This window comes from Nicotiana tabacum, chromosome 19 (genome assembly GCF_000715075.1).
Source record: "Nicotiana tabacum cultivar K326 chromosome 19, ASM71507v2, whole genome shotgun sequence".
Lineage (NCBI taxonomy): Eukaryota > Viridiplantae > Streptophyta > Magnoliopsida > Solanales > Solanaceae > Nicotiana > Nicotiana tabacum.
The window spans coordinates 134,371,243-134,386,726 of record NC_134098.1 but is presented as its reverse complement, the minus strand read 5'-3'; the positions used below and the strand labels follow the sequence as shown (position 1 = coordinate 134,386,726).

The following is a 15,484-nucleotide window of genomic DNA, read 5'->3' as shown; positions in this document are numbered from 1 at the left end:
CGCCTCAAGGCAATAAAAGCATCTATGTATTACTCCATCTGTTTTCATTTTATGTAACACTACTTTTGTTTGTGATCATCTCAATATTTTCGATATCAGTCCCACTTATAACATTATTCTATATATAAGTTTACAATTTTCTAGCATTCAAATTCATCTAAATTATTCAGATATGTAATATTTCTCTTTCAGTTGATTCTTTAACTACTGTTTTATTCCAATACCTTAATATTCTTTCACTACTAAATCGCAAAACAAATTATCTGAAATATCGAACGAACTGTTGTGTATGGTACACGCCACCCAGGCATAGCAAACCCTAACCTATCTACAAAAACGAAAATTCTCCATAAGAAATTCAGGGATATACAATTCCCAAATCAAAGATAAATCTTTCAACTTCAGTAAATCCACAAAGAATATAAAGATCCCAATTGTTATCTCTTGACGATCTAAACTACGTAGTTATCTAAATACAGAAAAATAGACATTAAAAATAATAAACGAATAACTGTTTCCAATCAATCAATATCCATATCCACAAATATCACTCAATCCTCTGTTTCTTACCCTTATTATTACTAAGAAAACCAGCATTCTTGTTCTCCAAGTAACGAATTCTCTTGTTCACAGCATCAAGTTTTGAATCCACTAACGTCGGAATATCAATCTCTTCTTCTTTTTTGTTGGGACTTAGAGTTTGAGTGTACATATTAAGAACTTCTTTAACAGCATCCAAATTTTCAGGCCAAGTCTGAAGTTCCCCTTGAGGGCTCGTAATAATAGTACAACACTTTATATCACAGAGAGTTGAAAGCTCCATTGTTTTCCGCTTAATGCATTCTTTTCTGACTTGATATGTTTTGGGATTGTTTGTTTTCTTCTTGTTTTGGTTTTCTTCTGCCATGGCTAATTTTTTGCACCGAATAAGTGAAGAGTCGTGAGAAGAATATATATAGATGTTCTGTTAAAATAGGGTAACCGCCAAACTAATATGGGATCCTACTTTGGAAATTTTTACTTTTGGTAATAGAAGTTACCTAATTAAGTTGCAATTACTATTTCCAAATCCTAACTTGCATAGGAATGCTGAATACAATTACTTATTATTGTTATTACTCCCTTCGGTCCACTTTAATTAAAAAAAAATTTGGCTCTTTTCACACACATTAAGGAAAATATCCCATTCAATACTTTTCACCCATTTTTTTTCTCTACTAGGAAAATAAAAATTATTTTTGTTTGGTGGGAAGAATTCTTTTAGTACACTTTCACATATTTTTCTCTTATTGTAGTTTATTTTTTTTAAAAGTTTTATGGTTTGGGTTGATATATATTTTTCTCTATACTTTCTTTCACTATATAGAATAAAAATCTTTTGTTTGGTTTAATTGGTGTATTTTTCTCTCTATTATATCATCTACTTTCAATCTCAATAAAGCAAGTAATTTTTTTTCATTTGATTTGTTGTGTATTTCTCTCTAATACTTTCACAGATTTTCTCTATAAAGAAGAAAAGTTTATGTTGATATAATACTAAAAAGCATAGTAAAACTTAGGCATATAAGACCTCTATGAGATTGACACATGATTAAGAGTACACTATCAATCTATAAATTAATAGCATTAATTACTTGTTAAACTACTTAATAAAATATAGTTAATATGAAGGAGAGGAAGAAAAGAATGATGGTAAATATTGAAGGAGACATAAATAGACTAGAATTTGGAAGCCTTGGATAATCATCAGGTGAAGGCAAAACACAGTCTTCACCATTGAATGAAATCTTTCTTGGAAAAGCCCATCCTTCCCTAAATGTGAAAATCCCTTCATCTTTGTGCATTAACAACTCACTTTGTACATTCCCAGTTTCACCTGCTTGTAGCAACATGTCATTGTAATACTCAATCCCATAAAACATTCCTGTGTCATCTGCGTTAAAAAAGTTTAACCTAAAGTTATCACATGGATAAAGAAGATTCATATAGACGACTCCAATGAGTTTGGGTTGAGGCTAGTGGATGGGAGACGCCCTTTAGTAAGGGTGTCATCCGACATCGCTTCATATTAAATAAGACAAGTACAAGATGTAAAGCTTTTAAAACTACCATAGTCAAGATAGAGGCCGACCCAAGATTTTAACGTAACAGAGGCACCAATATTCTGCTCAATTAGTGCCTCCTAAAGGCTTTTAATAATTAGGGTGCCAATTTATTTAAGTTAACCATTTTCAAGGTATATGCAAATACGTACACAAGATTCTGTTGAAGTTTGGGGTCTGGTGATCCCTCAACGTTATACATAGGTCCGCCTCTGGTCCAAGACACAACCAAGTTGACAAGTCGAGTAGTGCAATAGACGATACTGCTTGTACAAAATTCTGTGTACGCCATTGGTTGAGGCGTAATTAATTGATATATCACAACTTAAAGGAAATGCTGATCTTAGGCATTGGTAAAACTTACTGGTATCACCATACTGATTAAGTGGCTTGTAGTTGAAACTGAAAACCTGCGTTACGCTTCTCAAATTTGGATGCAAGACAACCAAGTTCCACTGGCTGTAGTTCTTAACATAGTTTAAGTTTCTGATAGTCATTTTCACCCTCCAATACTGTGTGTAACTCTGCTTTACATGCCAATGTATCTGAATTGGGCACATGTGATGTGAACACTGTACTACTGGCTTTGGCGGCTCGTTATGGTCTAGTTGCAAAACTGGTGGTAGCTCACCATACCTATAGTTCCAACCACAACAAAAGAGAGACATAATTAGATGAACAAAATATAAAAATGAGTATGACTTGTTAATCAGGCACAAAATAATGTATGAAAACTGGGGTTAAAGTGAAAATGAGAATTACTTCACACAGTGATCTGCTCCTAGTTGTCCCTGACAACCACAACTGCATTTGGGGCATGGCACAATTGTGTTGTTGTAGAAAGCAGACAAGGAAACACAACATGTTGGAGAAGATGATGCTCTAAACTGGGAATAAGAACAAATCACATTCCAAGTTGCTGCAATAATGGTTACAAACAGATTAAAGCTGGAGTCTTGAATAGATCTAAGATTTTACTATCAGGAAAATAATCCTATAGGATAACTAGAAGCTACATTTACTTACCAATGGCTTGAGTCTTTCGTCGTCCTTGATCTACATTGAACTTACTTGGAGGGACTTTAAAAGGATCACCACAAGTATATCCAGGAATTCCAAGTGTGAAATTTTCAGGTACACGAGGCTCGGATCCATTATAGGAAGCACTTCCAATGTTCATCTGAAAAGAAGCACCATATTTTCCGGGGTCTTGAGTCAGAGATGTAAGTACTCCTCCTCTGCAGCAATTTGCGACCTGTTTATTATAAGGAGCTCCGGACAGGAGGTCAACAATCACCGGCTCTTTTTCACAGCAATGGGGCGGTTGTGTTGCTTTGATTGCAGAACAATCCCCTTGCTCAGTAGCTTCAGCACCTGACATATCCCAAATTACTTCATTGCCAGGCCAACTCCAGCTTAACTTCCAACCAGGTTGATCTATGTGGCGGAAAAGTTGGTAATTAAAGATTGAAACTTTAACCTGGCACAGACAAATAGTTCAAACGAACAGAGAAATGTTTGCTAATTAGTCTTCACTGCCTCTTGAATGAGATATAATGCATAACAAGAAAGATAAAATACAGATTATTTTGACACATAGGCGGACCTATGTTTAGAGTAGAGGGGTCACTTGGACCCTGTTAACCTCGGCAAAAATTCTATACATATATGTGTATATAAGTTAAAAGAAAAGTCATATATTTTACTTGGAATCCTTAAGATTAAAGGTCGATGGGATAATGGTTGAGCAATTCGCTCATGTGCCCCAGAACCTTTAAATCCTGGGTCCGCGTATGATTGCTAATTTCAGATATTCGGGTCCATGAAAACCTGCATTTGCCTTTGTATTTCATTGTAGGAAAAACTTACGTCTTGGCTACCTTCATTGTTTAGCATGATATCCCATTTGATAGTGATATTCCCATTCGGGTCCAGTGGATCATAACCATCTGCATTACAACTGAAATCAACCATCACAAATTCCATATGTATAAATTTCTCTTCTTTTAAAATACTAACAGATCACAGATAAGTCTCATGATTTCAAAGAAATAATACTCACAGGTTGGATAAATAAAAAGGATGAGAGATAACACCAAAATTAGGCCACGGCCCATTGATCTTTGACAAAAAGACAACAAAAGTTCAGTACTAATTCATTCATAAAACATAAGCTTTTGTTTGAGTTCTGCAAATGTTTAACAGAAAGAAGATGAAATGGAAGCCAAAAAGAAGGAACAAGAAAGAAGAAAAAGAGACAATACAGTGGATTTGGTAATAAATAAGGTGACAATGAATTAAGGTAGGACATTTTTGGATTTCCCAAAAATAGTTAAAGAGTATAGACTATGACTTAGTACTAAGAATGCGTATTTCAAGGGAGAAGTTTGAATGGTATGTTACGATTAATCTCCAATTGTCACTCACGCTTTTGGCTCTCCCTTTTTGCCGTTTTAGATTGTCATTACTTACTACTAATAATACTTTCCATTTTGTACCATCTAAACCAATTTATCGCATTCATACTATGTTACAAATGAGAATTGGTTCCCACGTTTCAATTTCAATATTTCAACCTCCCTAAAACACTTTGCAGGTCGTTCAGTCCACACTAGTTATATGAGAATTATAATGTAAAAGTGGTGAATAACATAGTGATTGTTACGAATGATTAATAACGTAGAGAGTGTTATGTAGTGAACAATAGTATGACATAACTTAATACGAGTATCATTTAAAACCTCCAAATGTTGCTTTAGTTATGCGAATTATTTTTTCTTATATGACTAACCAAATATTGCACTAGCTATTTGGGGATTATTTTTCTTAGTACAATCAGCAAAACTATTATTTTAGGCTGGAATTATTTCTTCTACTCCCTCCAACCAAACGGCCCTTATCAAATCACTTTTGGCTAATCGATTTCACACAAGAAATTATTTTTTCTTTATTTATTTTATGATCATCTGAATATGTTTTGTTATTTTTTCCCTTTTTATAGAAATTCTGGCTTCATTGATTCCAGCTGGAACGATGCATAAGCAAAGATTTTAGTAGACCTTTGGGTTATTATAGAAAGACAGTTGTCTGAGACTGTAACCCACATATACAAATTATCTCATGCTCAATGCAAATGCCAGTCCCTGTCAAATTCTTTAACAAGCAAAATTTCCAGAATCCATTTAATATCATTGTCAAACTTATGCACATAGAGCAATTTTTGAACTAATTCATTTCTTTCTATAGCACACAAAACTACAAAATTACAATATGTCTATACTTTTTTTAACTTTCTTAGGTGGGATATGAAAGATAAAGTGCATCAGAACACAACTAGTGTCTGAACTTTGCACAATAATGTTAAAAACCACCTGTGGCTCAATAATTTAACTTAATATACCAAGAAGATTCCATAATTATCCAAATATAAAATAACTTGAGGAAGACATAGTCCCTTCTGCCTAATAATTCGAAGTATACATCAGAAATGTTCAGTTTTCTCCTTGTACTGGAAACAGAATGGATACATTTCTTTTTGTATTGTCTAACAACACAAACAGGTTTTCGTTGGTTTCAGAAAATTGCCCGACGCTTAGGCATGTCGGCGTCTCTTGAAATTATCCTCATTGAAGGACTCCCAATTCTTATGATCAAGAACGCTTAAGTCATCAAGATCTGCAATGGCAAGCAAATATTGAGTAAGCTTCATGAGCTCCTGATCATTGCTCCGGTTCACGTGTGCCTTCCTGAATGGCTTTATAGCCAACCCATTTTGTGGGTTCATCACAAAGTTCCTTCGCAAGTCATCAAACATTATAGTGTTTTTTGGACTGTAAAACTGCAAACATCAAGATTACATGTTAGTGTGCCAAATATGAAAAAACTTTTCTGCATAAATGTTCTAGTTATGGTACCAGTCCATTTCCAATCAAGTTACCATCTTTTGGACATTCAATAAGAATATCAACATAACATTTAATCATCTCTCTAGGCCATAAATCCATAGAAGAAAGAAGCAACTAAATAAAAAAGTCAACCTCTGGAAAATGAGCCCATATTAGGCCTAAAGGCTTGCAATCAAAAACTCCATAACGGTCTGATTGTACTGTTATCATTGCCATATGGTCCAGCAGAGCTGTAATTTTATAGTTCGGATTCTCGAGTACACCAAGTTGTCCCATTTTTAACTCAACCCACTTCATGCTGCAAATTGAAAATGAATTAAGGCAATGCATATAGATCAAAGCTCTTTCCCAATTCATACTCCGATTTATTAAAGACATCAGAGTTATAAATGATTCTAAAAGCAAATTCTAACCTGGTTGCCGACCATATCATGATGTCATATTCTGCATAAGCAGCTGAGAGAAACTCATGAAGATCTGCATGCAATAATTGAAAAAATTAAACGTTAAACAAGGTAAGGGTAACTGGAAAATATAACAGGTAAGACACTTACAAGGCCTCATGAGTTCGAGTGGGTTCTCTGCAGTTGACCGGTGATCAAACAAAGTATAATCAATATCCAGAACAAGCAGCTTTTTACCTTCACGGCAAGGATTACGGAGCTCAATCTGAATAATCACAAACGTGATCATCATAAAAAATGGCAAGTAAGAAACGATATGATCTTAAACAGTTAACCCACATAAAATATCAGCTGTTTCTTATTGAAAGTATATACTGTGTACAATTTCAATATAACTATACTTAGTTATATATAGTTGAATATAGAGCACCAACAGCCCCATCTAACCAAAAAGCAACTTAGCTAAATAGAAAAATAGTTAATAATTCTTACACTCATATAGAATAGTAGTTCTATGCATCTAGCATAAAAATGCATGTTATCGTCAATGATCATGGTGCAAGAGGTGGAAACAAACTTTAAAAGACCAGAATGATAGGGTTAATTGGGATCACGGGTTCCATGCACACACTACACCATCATAAAGGATACATTCTAGTGTTTTTGTAAAAACTATTACAAAATTGAGTACCTTCTATCAATTAATTACCAATACAAAGTTTTTGAAAATGGTAAAAGTATTACCAATAACAAACTAAAGCAACGTCCCCATTAAGTTCCTAATTAGTTCTACCAAGACTTTCAAAAATGACCGCTGATTTTTAGGATTTAGGATCTTTTTCTACAAATTTAGCCACTTACGGTGCCATTGGTAGTAAAATAACTTCAGTTAAGTAGTCTTCTTACTTCAATAAGTCATTTGAAGTGCCAATGGAACTCGTATAGCCTAAATACCATAGTCATTTTGTTGAAACTTGCCACCTCCACAACATTAGCCTCCATATTTTGGGGCTTAACGCAAATACAAGACAGTATATTACCCGTGTGCCCCTCTATCCATACCCTGTCTCCTCATCAACCACATTCTCACCGAGCCACCACTATTTGTCTTAGAAGTGTGATTTCATACGTAAATTTTCATTGTTCCAAAATTATCTTTTATAAAGATGCAGATTAATCGAACATTTATCATTTGGTCAAGAGGATTCTCATGACAAGAATGTAACACCAACACCATGAACCAAAAATGATTTTTTATTATGATGGTGGTGTTTGGGCTAACTTGAGCACACCTTGATTAGTCCACCAGCACCGCCTACAATCAGGGGTGCCAGGTAAACTTACCCACTAAGGCTGGAGGAGATGCGATCGTACCGAGTGTTATAGGTGGATTCGAACTTGGTATCTCCAAGTTGTTACTCCCATGCCTCAACCACTAGACTATCACCTTGTGGATGCTCTTTTTGTCTAGAGCTTTTAAGTGATTTAATGCATTCTATTTCCCTATATAACTCCGTCTATTATAAAATTTTGGTCATGTATTCTTCTTCCAGAATTATAGAAAAGAATTCATCTACTTCACAATCTGACTATAATCCTTTTCGTTCATTCAAAAGAACGAGCGGCTCCAGAAATGTGTTCAATTAGTTGTGCCAATGATACATACAAGTAAAAGCAAGAAAAAGAAACATATAAGTAAAAGAAAATGAAGTAGTATGGAAAGCTATTGGCCTAAAATATTAACAAGTTTCGTGTAAACTTTAATAATATGAGTGGAAAAGGTTAAGCGAACAAACCTTGTGCTGCTCAACACGCCTCTTCAACTTCTGTTTGTTGATTTCTTTATCCTTAATATCAACAGCTTCCTCTTGTCCAAGCTCAAAATCATCAATGATATCCGGAGATTCCACTTGATCAACAATTATATCATCCTCCACAGTCCTGCAAATCAAAATAATACTCATTATTCCCAAATTAAAGCCCATTATATTTTTTTTATAACCGAGAAATTTCCGAGGGTGAGTACGGTTCGAAACTCGGTGGATAATAGGCCCGCCCCTCTACCCTTCTCCACTTAAATGGTAGCTTTTTAAAAAAATAAGGTTAGTTGCTAGATATTGTTGCAACAAGACCTTTAAGAAGACTTCATAGAAGATTTGTAGATAAAGTAACAGAAATTAAAAGTAAAGGACTGCTTGGAGCACGAAGCATCCCGCGTTCACGCAGGGTCCAGGAAGGACCGTACCTCAAGGGAGTGTGATGTGGGCAGCCTACCCTGATGCAAGTATCAATGGCTGATTCTACGGTTTGAACCCGTGACCTATAGGTCACACGGAGACAACTTAGATAAAGTAATAGAACTAGATTAAGAGATTAAGATAAATCTCTAGTATGGGGAGACCACTGGTCGAGCGCGTTTTATGCCTCAAGGGTGGAGGTTCGAACCTAAACCTTGGATACGGAATTTTTTATTTTACAATTCAAAAAAAATCTCTAGAATTGGGACCTATTGTACTCATTTCTCATAATTCAAATTTTGCAAACTCAAGCAACTCGCACCTACGACGAACCCAATTACTTATCCCTTGAGATGGAGGGAAGAGGAGAGAATGAGTACAATAGGTAGCGAAATAGCATATATTTGTCATAGTTAGAGAAATAGCATATATTTGTCATAGCTAGAGAAATAGCATATATTTGTCATGTTAGATCTGATAAGAATCTAAGTTCGATTCTTCAGAAATGCAGATTTCCTAGTTAGCTAAGTATAGGAAAGTTCAAGTTTAGGAGTTATTTTGTTTGATTTTCTTTGCTAGCTAGAATTGTAAATATTTACTTGGTAATTAATGAAAGCTGGATAGTTACCAAAAAAAAAAGGAAGAAGAGGATATATATATATATATATAGTAGAAGAAGAAGAAAAAGTAGAATTAAACTGAAAGAAAAAGAAAGAATATAATTGTCATCTCCCAAGTGTTGCCAAGAACATAAACATCAAAAATGTTCTCTAGAAAATATCGAGAAAAAAAGAACTGAGTGGACCAAAAATGGCACAATGGGCAATGGCACCAAGTCACAGGTGAATGCACTTTAAGAGTGAATAAAAGATATAACATAGATCAATTCATACAATACAAGATAACATAAATAGGGCATAAATGTGTTTCCAAATCCCACTAATTCAAACAGACGAAATTGTTATTTTCCTTCGAAACAGAATGCTAACATCTATTTTGCCTTCATTATAATCACGTCATACAAGAATGAGAAATCAACCCACTAATAGTTGTTTGGTTCACATACTAGGAACTGGATATAGGTGAAATTGACAAACAAGAAATTGACATGCAGTTTTATCAAACATATCGAGAGCCAACATTTGGTATGTCAATTACACCCCACACTAGGAACCATATTTCAAATTGGCCATTTGATTGTATTTTTCCTAATTCCCTCTATTTGGCTATCCACTATATTAGCAATACGAAGAATTCTGTATTATCCAATACAACCTGGAGGTAGTTTTTGACAATAAATGGATTAGAACTCAACCATATTATGATATTAATGACAAAAATAATCCATTTTTACATTGCAAAAGATCATAATCTGTGCTGATATTAGAAAGACAATTTAAGCCACTAATAGACCACATGCAAATTAAAGCTTTTTTACTTCATAATTGTTTTATTGATAGTTCCAATTTAAACACATTTTGTGCTTACAACAACAACAACAACAACAAACCCAGTGATTTCTCACAACAGGGGTCTGGGGAGGATAGTGTGTACGCAAACCTTACCCCTATCCTGGAGGGCAGAGAGGCGGTTTCCGATAGACCCTCGACTAAAGACAAGATGAAAAGAATTAGTGGCAACGGGTGGTAACAACAACAAGGTATCAAGAAAACTAAAACTAAAATGAAAGAATGCAATCAAACAGTAAATAGTACCATCAATCCAAGAATAAAGAGATACTATGCTAACACTACTGCTACCAATCTGAGAAAAAGAATAGACACGAGCGGCTGCCTGCTAACCGTCCACCCTAATTCTCGAAAAAGAACAGACACGTGCTTAATTTCACATATTATAATATAGTGAATCATACTACTGGTGAGTTTACCATATTTGTTATAATAACTTTTTGAGTAAAAAAAAGTTATTTGATATATTACGACTTAGGGCATAATTCGCACGGTAGTTCAAGTTTGGTTCCAATCCATGCAGACACGAAGCACAACACAAATGTCTCATATTGTGAACCCGTGTTAGTTTATACTTTCGTATTATGCTCCTTTAGAATTAAAATTTCCATGTTATCATTCTCTCCATCTGACAATCCATGTATATTATTTAAATGTTACTGCCAAATCGAGCCTTGCGCCAAAAAAAGGTAAGGCTTGGTGCCACCAGATGGCCAGATCTTACCTCAAATGACCAGCCATTTGAACACAATTATAATAATATCTGTGATTCTACTTATCATAAATGGACCAGAACCTCAAGTTAGGGTGAACTTACTTCTAACATGCAACAAGCATTCACTATTACCAAACCATGAAACCACATAATATAGAAAGCTTTGATTGCACATAATCTTTTGTGACAAGATATGCATCTAAAAGAAGACTTAAAAGAAAAGCCTTGTATCTCAGCCCACCTCTTAAATATCCTGCACTGAAAAATGTATTCTTTTTTAAGTAGAGACTAAACAGAGTTGCATCTAAAGAGACTAAAGCGATATTCTTCTCACATCCAAGAGGGAAAAAGAATCAGATAGGACGACAAAGGAAAAACCTTCTCTTGCCCTATAGCCTAACACCTTACATCAAACATGCACAAGATAAGATATTACACCTTCCATGTTGAGAATATAAACACCTTATCATAGTCAATCAAACATGGTACGAGGATGGAAAACTCACCTGTGAATATAACATTTATGGAGAACTTACACTAAATAAAAACTACATAAGAAAAATAACAGTCTATCTTGGTGCCCTGCAGAATCTGCAACAGTACAGTATTTCCTGAAAAGGGTTTTGTGGAATCTAGTCAAAAATTGTTCAGATCGTCATTAGCGTGAATGTTTTCTTCTGATTTTATCTTTTCTTTTCTATATAACTTTCTCGACCTTTTGGCTAAGATCAAGTGTAGTATCTGTTCTTATCTTTTCTTTTCTTAAATAGGTCTCTTAAGACTCTTAGCTTGAACATTGTGATAAACATAACTGTTAGAATCCTTTTGAGCATTCAACTCTTGCTACATGCATGGGAATCCTACCTTCGCTATGCAGTACTTGTCAATAACTATCCAAGATTTATCTTTTCTAACGTAGACTTAAAAATAATGGCACAACATGGCATCCCAAATTCGAACACTATATTGAGTCATTGAGATGCAAAATGCTGGGTACCACCATGTGTTAGGGAAACCAAATTAAACTTAAATCATATGCTAGAACTGATACCTATCGTGTAATTTGCTCGGTTAAAGCAAAAAAACAAAATAAAAGAGGAGTTCCTTCTCTCTACTTGCTCCATCCTCTCCCAGCAATGTAAAACTAGTTAACAGTATTTTGATTATTGAGATTTTATTTTTCATGTCCACACCTATTTAACATGTACTACTTAGTTTATTCATATTACCTTACTATCGTAATAACACAAGTAACCTTTCACCAATTCAGCTAGCTGGTATACAACAATTGAAATGAGAACATGCTTATAAGTTAAACTTGATGAATATAAAATATTCATATATTATATACTTAAAAATATACTATTTTAAAAAAGTATTTATATAATATTTAGACTCTCTGTATTTTCTAACAATGTTTTGCAGGAGATAAGAATACTATTAATAAAGCAAGAAAATGAAAGAAACGAGAAGGTTGTAACAGATTCAATTCACAACGCAAGAAGGTTATGACGCATCTTCTTCAAGACACATCTTCTTCAAGATGCATCTTCCTCGAGATGCATCTTCCCCGGGACACATTCTCCTCACTATGTATCTCCTTCAGTTAAGATCACAACATTTCAAGAAGAAATGCACTTCTATAAATAGAAGGCAACCCTCTGTGTAGTAGGTATCGAGGAAAAAAGGAACAAAAGAGCCACTTTATTTTCTAAAGCTTTGGTCTCTTAATCTTTCTTGTTCTTCTTTCTTTACTTCTTGTAATTTTCAGATTTCCTGGTAGTGTTGGCAATATAGGCCATATTATAAGAGTCCTTTCTTTTTCAAATACTCTATAATGGAGTAGTGTCTTTTTGTTGGGATAGTTAATGAAGCTTGATATATATTTATAATAGTTTTCTCAATCTTATTACATACTTGGACTGGGATTCTCTAGCTCCACTTTTATATTGTGCTGGGATGTTAGATTTTAATTAGTTACATCTATCTATTTATTTCTAAAGTTACTTGTATTGATTTTGAAATTCTCACGAAGCAAAATTGATACATATTGACTAGTGTGAATAAATAGATAGAGGGTAATTTTCAGCAATCTAGCATTCCAAATCTTGATTTTTGCTTACTTCAATTCTAATTCTCACGAAGGAATTGTTATAAGCAATATCATTGATTTTTTCGTAAAGATAATCTCAAGAGGTGTTTACTACTTCTTGGCACAATTCAGGCAAGATATATATTCCGGTCTTATCGTCACTAGTCGTAAGTCAGTTAATAATATAACCTCAAGGAGTATTATTAATTGTTTACTTTCTAGTGAGCAAAGCATAATTGTATTAGCAATAAGCAATTATCCATTAGTGAAATATATGTAAAATTTGAGATTTCATTATAAAAATATTGTCAAGTGAATTCAATGATTCCCAACACTTTTTAAATATAAATTTTCCAAAAGTTGTTTTTGTTTAAGTAATTTACAAATTCAAAATCCTACTCTCTTTCCATCAATTTGGTTCTCTCAAATAGTAGCTAAAATATTACAAGATTGTAGCATAGATTTTTCAATCTCTGTGGGACGATATCTTAAACTATACTAGAATTTGACAAAGCACGAGCAGAAATATCCTATACACATTGGCCTCGTCATCTTCTCATACTTAAAATCATACAATTTGGCAACCAGCATAAACGTCTCTGCACAATTTTTCTGTTGAAAATGAGATTAAAAAAAATTTAAGTTCTGTGACCGTGTATACATTGTTTATTTGTTTACACTATAATACAACAAGTAACTCTTCATAACAATCTTGATATATAACCTAGAAATTAAATAATAATCTGCTATAACCAGTGAACCTGAATAGATGGAGTAAATTACACTGTCAGTGTATAAAACTTAAAACCTTTTTTCGACATATACATACAATAATCAATCAATCAACTATCTCAATTCCAAACTAGTTAGAGTTGGCTATATCAGCATTCTATATCAATTCCACTCCATTTGGACAGGGCTTTGTGTGGAGAGAGAGAGAGAGAGAGAGAGAGAGAGAGAGAGAGAGAGAGGAGAAGCTAACCCGATCATAGTCATTTTGAAAGAGGATTTGAGAGGAATCTGAGATAGAAGGAGAGTCTCATCAGCGAGTTTTGAACCGACTTTTGGGTATAGAAGCTTCTGGCGTTTAGGCAACACTCTTGTCACTTCACATATGCGTCGTTTTAACTCGCCGACGGTGTCATCGCCGCAAACTCTGACGGTGTACTCTTTTCCGCTCCATTTCACCGTCAGCGTTAACTCTTCCGCCGTCATCGGAGACACTGCAACTGCCGCCGACGATGATTCCGCTGCCATTTCGTTTTTCTCTTCTCGATGGCTCACTAGATACTCCTTTCTAATTAGTACTCCGTAGTAGTACTGCGATTGTCTTTCATGAAAAGTTTCGTATTTTCCAATTGTGACCCCAATTCTTTTGCATTTCTTCTTTTTTTTTCCACCATTCTTTTGCATTTCTAGTATTCGCCTCTTTACTTTTAAGCTGATTCCAACACGTAATGAGAATGTCATTTTTAATTCCAAAATGTAAAATAAAATATAATATGGCGAAGATATTTATAATGGTAATTTTCATTAATGTCGCACTAGGATTAGTGAATACAAAGATTAGTAGTTCAAAGAAAATCATAAATTCAAATCACATCAGAATTTGAGTTTACATTCGTCTATTACGTTTTGATGTTCTTATTACTAATATATGCTAAATGATCAGCTTGCGAAAGTGATATTGTGCAAGTATTTCAACTATTATATTACCACTTGATAAAAACTATTGTATAAAAGTAAATCAAGTTTAAGATATTTAGCAGATGAGACCTAACCACTAGAAAGAATATTGGTCAACTTACGTAAATCAACTCCCCTTCATTTTAAAGTGAAATTAATTATTAAACATATTTATTTCTTTTATTAGATCTCATTACATTTTCTTAATCTAAACATTTGAGAAATTCTAAGAGAACTTTGACAATCTACTTATTCAAGAAGCTTCGTCGATTTGTTCGCCTACAAAAGAAAACAGGACAGTAACTCTACAAGTATAGTAATCAATACTGTAACAATTATTATCTTAAGGGTTCATCTTGGTAGAAAATAGTTTCAAATTAACTGAACTAGTCAAAATTTTGATACATGATATTAAAATCTCCTAAGTAATGTAAACTCCATAGAAAATTTAACTAATGAATATGTTATGAAACCATAAAAAATTCAAGGGATGTTTCACACCATAGTTTCAAAATTTGTGAAAAATATAAGCAAGCTGCATACTTCTTTTTAGTCATTGAGTAACAATGAAATAGGGTAAATTTTACAAATAATCATATAACCATGAATTTTTTTTTACCAAAGTCATATAACTTTGTTTTCTCACACAAAAATCATAAAATTTTCACTAACTCACACAAAAATCATAGTGACCGAAAAACATAATTTTTCGGTAGTATTTTCTTATTTCACATTTTTATTCTAATAAATAATAACCTAATTAAAATAGGAGAAATATATATTTTAGCCACTCGAAAAAATAATAGCCGATAAAATATTTTTTTTTTGTATATATGTATTATATACATATAATTAACATATTTTATATAATTTT

The 15,484-nt window shown here is 33.8% G+C and overlaps 3 protein-coding genes and 1 pseudogene across 5 annotated transcripts; 1 reads left to right on the top strand and 3 right to left on the bottom strand.

Moving 5' to 3' along the window:
- Positions 1 to 382: 382 nt before the first annotated feature.
- Positions 383 to 4,450, bottom strand: LOC107763917 (COBRA-like protein 6). Of its 3 annotated transcripts, XM_016582423.2 has the most exons (7): positions 4,165 to 4,450; positions 3,972 to 4,051; positions 3,129 to 3,582; positions 2,865 to 3,021; positions 2,467 to 2,738; positions 2,255 to 2,381; positions 1,801 to 1,933 (listed from the first exon to the last, which is right to left on the bottom strand). In XM_016582423.2, the coding sequence occupies exons 1-7, from the start codon at positions 4,217 to 4,219 to the stop codon at positions 1,930 to 1,932; spliced, it is 1,149 nt and encodes a 382-aa protein (XP_016437909.2). In that variant the 5' UTR covers positions 4,220 to 4,450; the 3' UTR covers positions 1,801 to 1,929. The 3 variants fall into 3 exon arrangements, with proteins under 3 accessions (XP_016437908.2, XP_016437907.2, XP_016437909.2); XM_016582422.2 differs by lacking the exon at positions 2,255 to 2,381 and having other exon boundaries at positions 383 to 1,933; positions 3,972 to 4,062; positions 4,165 to 4,449; XM_016582421.2 differs by lacking the exon at positions 2,255 to 2,381 and having other exon boundaries at positions 383 to 1,933; positions 4,165 to 4,447.
- LOC107763918 (agamous-like MADS-box protein AGL81) lies at positions 548 to 907 on the bottom strand. Its single transcript, XM_016582424.2, has one exon. It carries the CDS (start codon positions 905 to 907, stop codon positions 548 to 550), a length of 360 nt encoding a protein of 119 aa, XP_016437910.1.
- A 1,043-nt stretch (positions 4,451 to 5,493) lies between the features above and the next one.
- Positions 5,494 to 14,409, bottom strand: LOC107763910 (ubiquitin-like domain-containing CTD phosphatase). The gene is made up of 6 exons (XM_016582415.2): positions 13,907 to 14,409; positions 8,208 to 8,352; positions 6,562 to 6,676; positions 6,421 to 6,484; positions 6,140 to 6,305; positions 5,494 to 5,940 (listed from the first exon to the last, which is right to left on the bottom strand). The coding sequence occupies exons 1-6, from the start codon at positions 14,392 to 14,394 to the stop codon at positions 5,695 to 5,697; spliced, it is 1,224 nt and encodes a 407-aa protein (XP_016437901.1). The 5' UTR covers positions 14,395 to 14,409; the 3' UTR covers positions 5,494 to 5,694.
- LOC142173999 (U2 spliceosomal RNA) lies at positions 11,534 to 11,696 on the top strand (annotated as a pseudogene).
- Positions 14,410 to 15,484: the final 1,075 nt, after the last annotated feature.

Excerpts from the sequence above, each read along its gene's own strand:
- LOC107763918 (XM_016582424.2), bottom strand. The coding sequence starts at position 907 with ATGGCAGAAGAAAACCAAAACAAGAAGAAAACAAACAATCCCAAAACA.
- LOC107763917 (XM_016582421.2), bottom strand. The coding sequence starts at position 4,219 with ATGGGCCGTGGCCTAATTTTGGTGTTATCTCTCATCCTTTTTATTTAT. Across the intron at positions 3,022-3,128 it reads ACGAAAGACTCAAGCCATTG|CAACTTGGAATGTGATTTGT; the intron begins GTAAGTAAATGT and ends CCATTATTGCAG. Across the intron at positions 2,739-2,864 it reads GGAGCAGATCACTGTGTGAA|GTATGGTGAGCTACCACCAG; the intron begins GTAATTCTCATT and ends TTGGAACTATAG.
- LOC107763910 (XM_016582415.2), bottom strand. The coding sequence starts at position 14,394 with ATGACATTCTCATTACGTGTTGGAATCAGCTTAAAAGTAAAGAGGCGA. Across the intron at positions 8,353-13,906 it reads TTCAAAATGACTATGATCGG|GACTGTGGAGGATGATATAA; the intron begins GTTAGCTTCTCC and ends TTTGATTTGCAG. Across the intron at positions 6,306-6,420 it reads ATGATATGGTCGGCAACCAG|CATGAAGTGGGTTGAGTTAA; the intron begins GTTAGAATTTGC and ends TTCAATTTGCAG.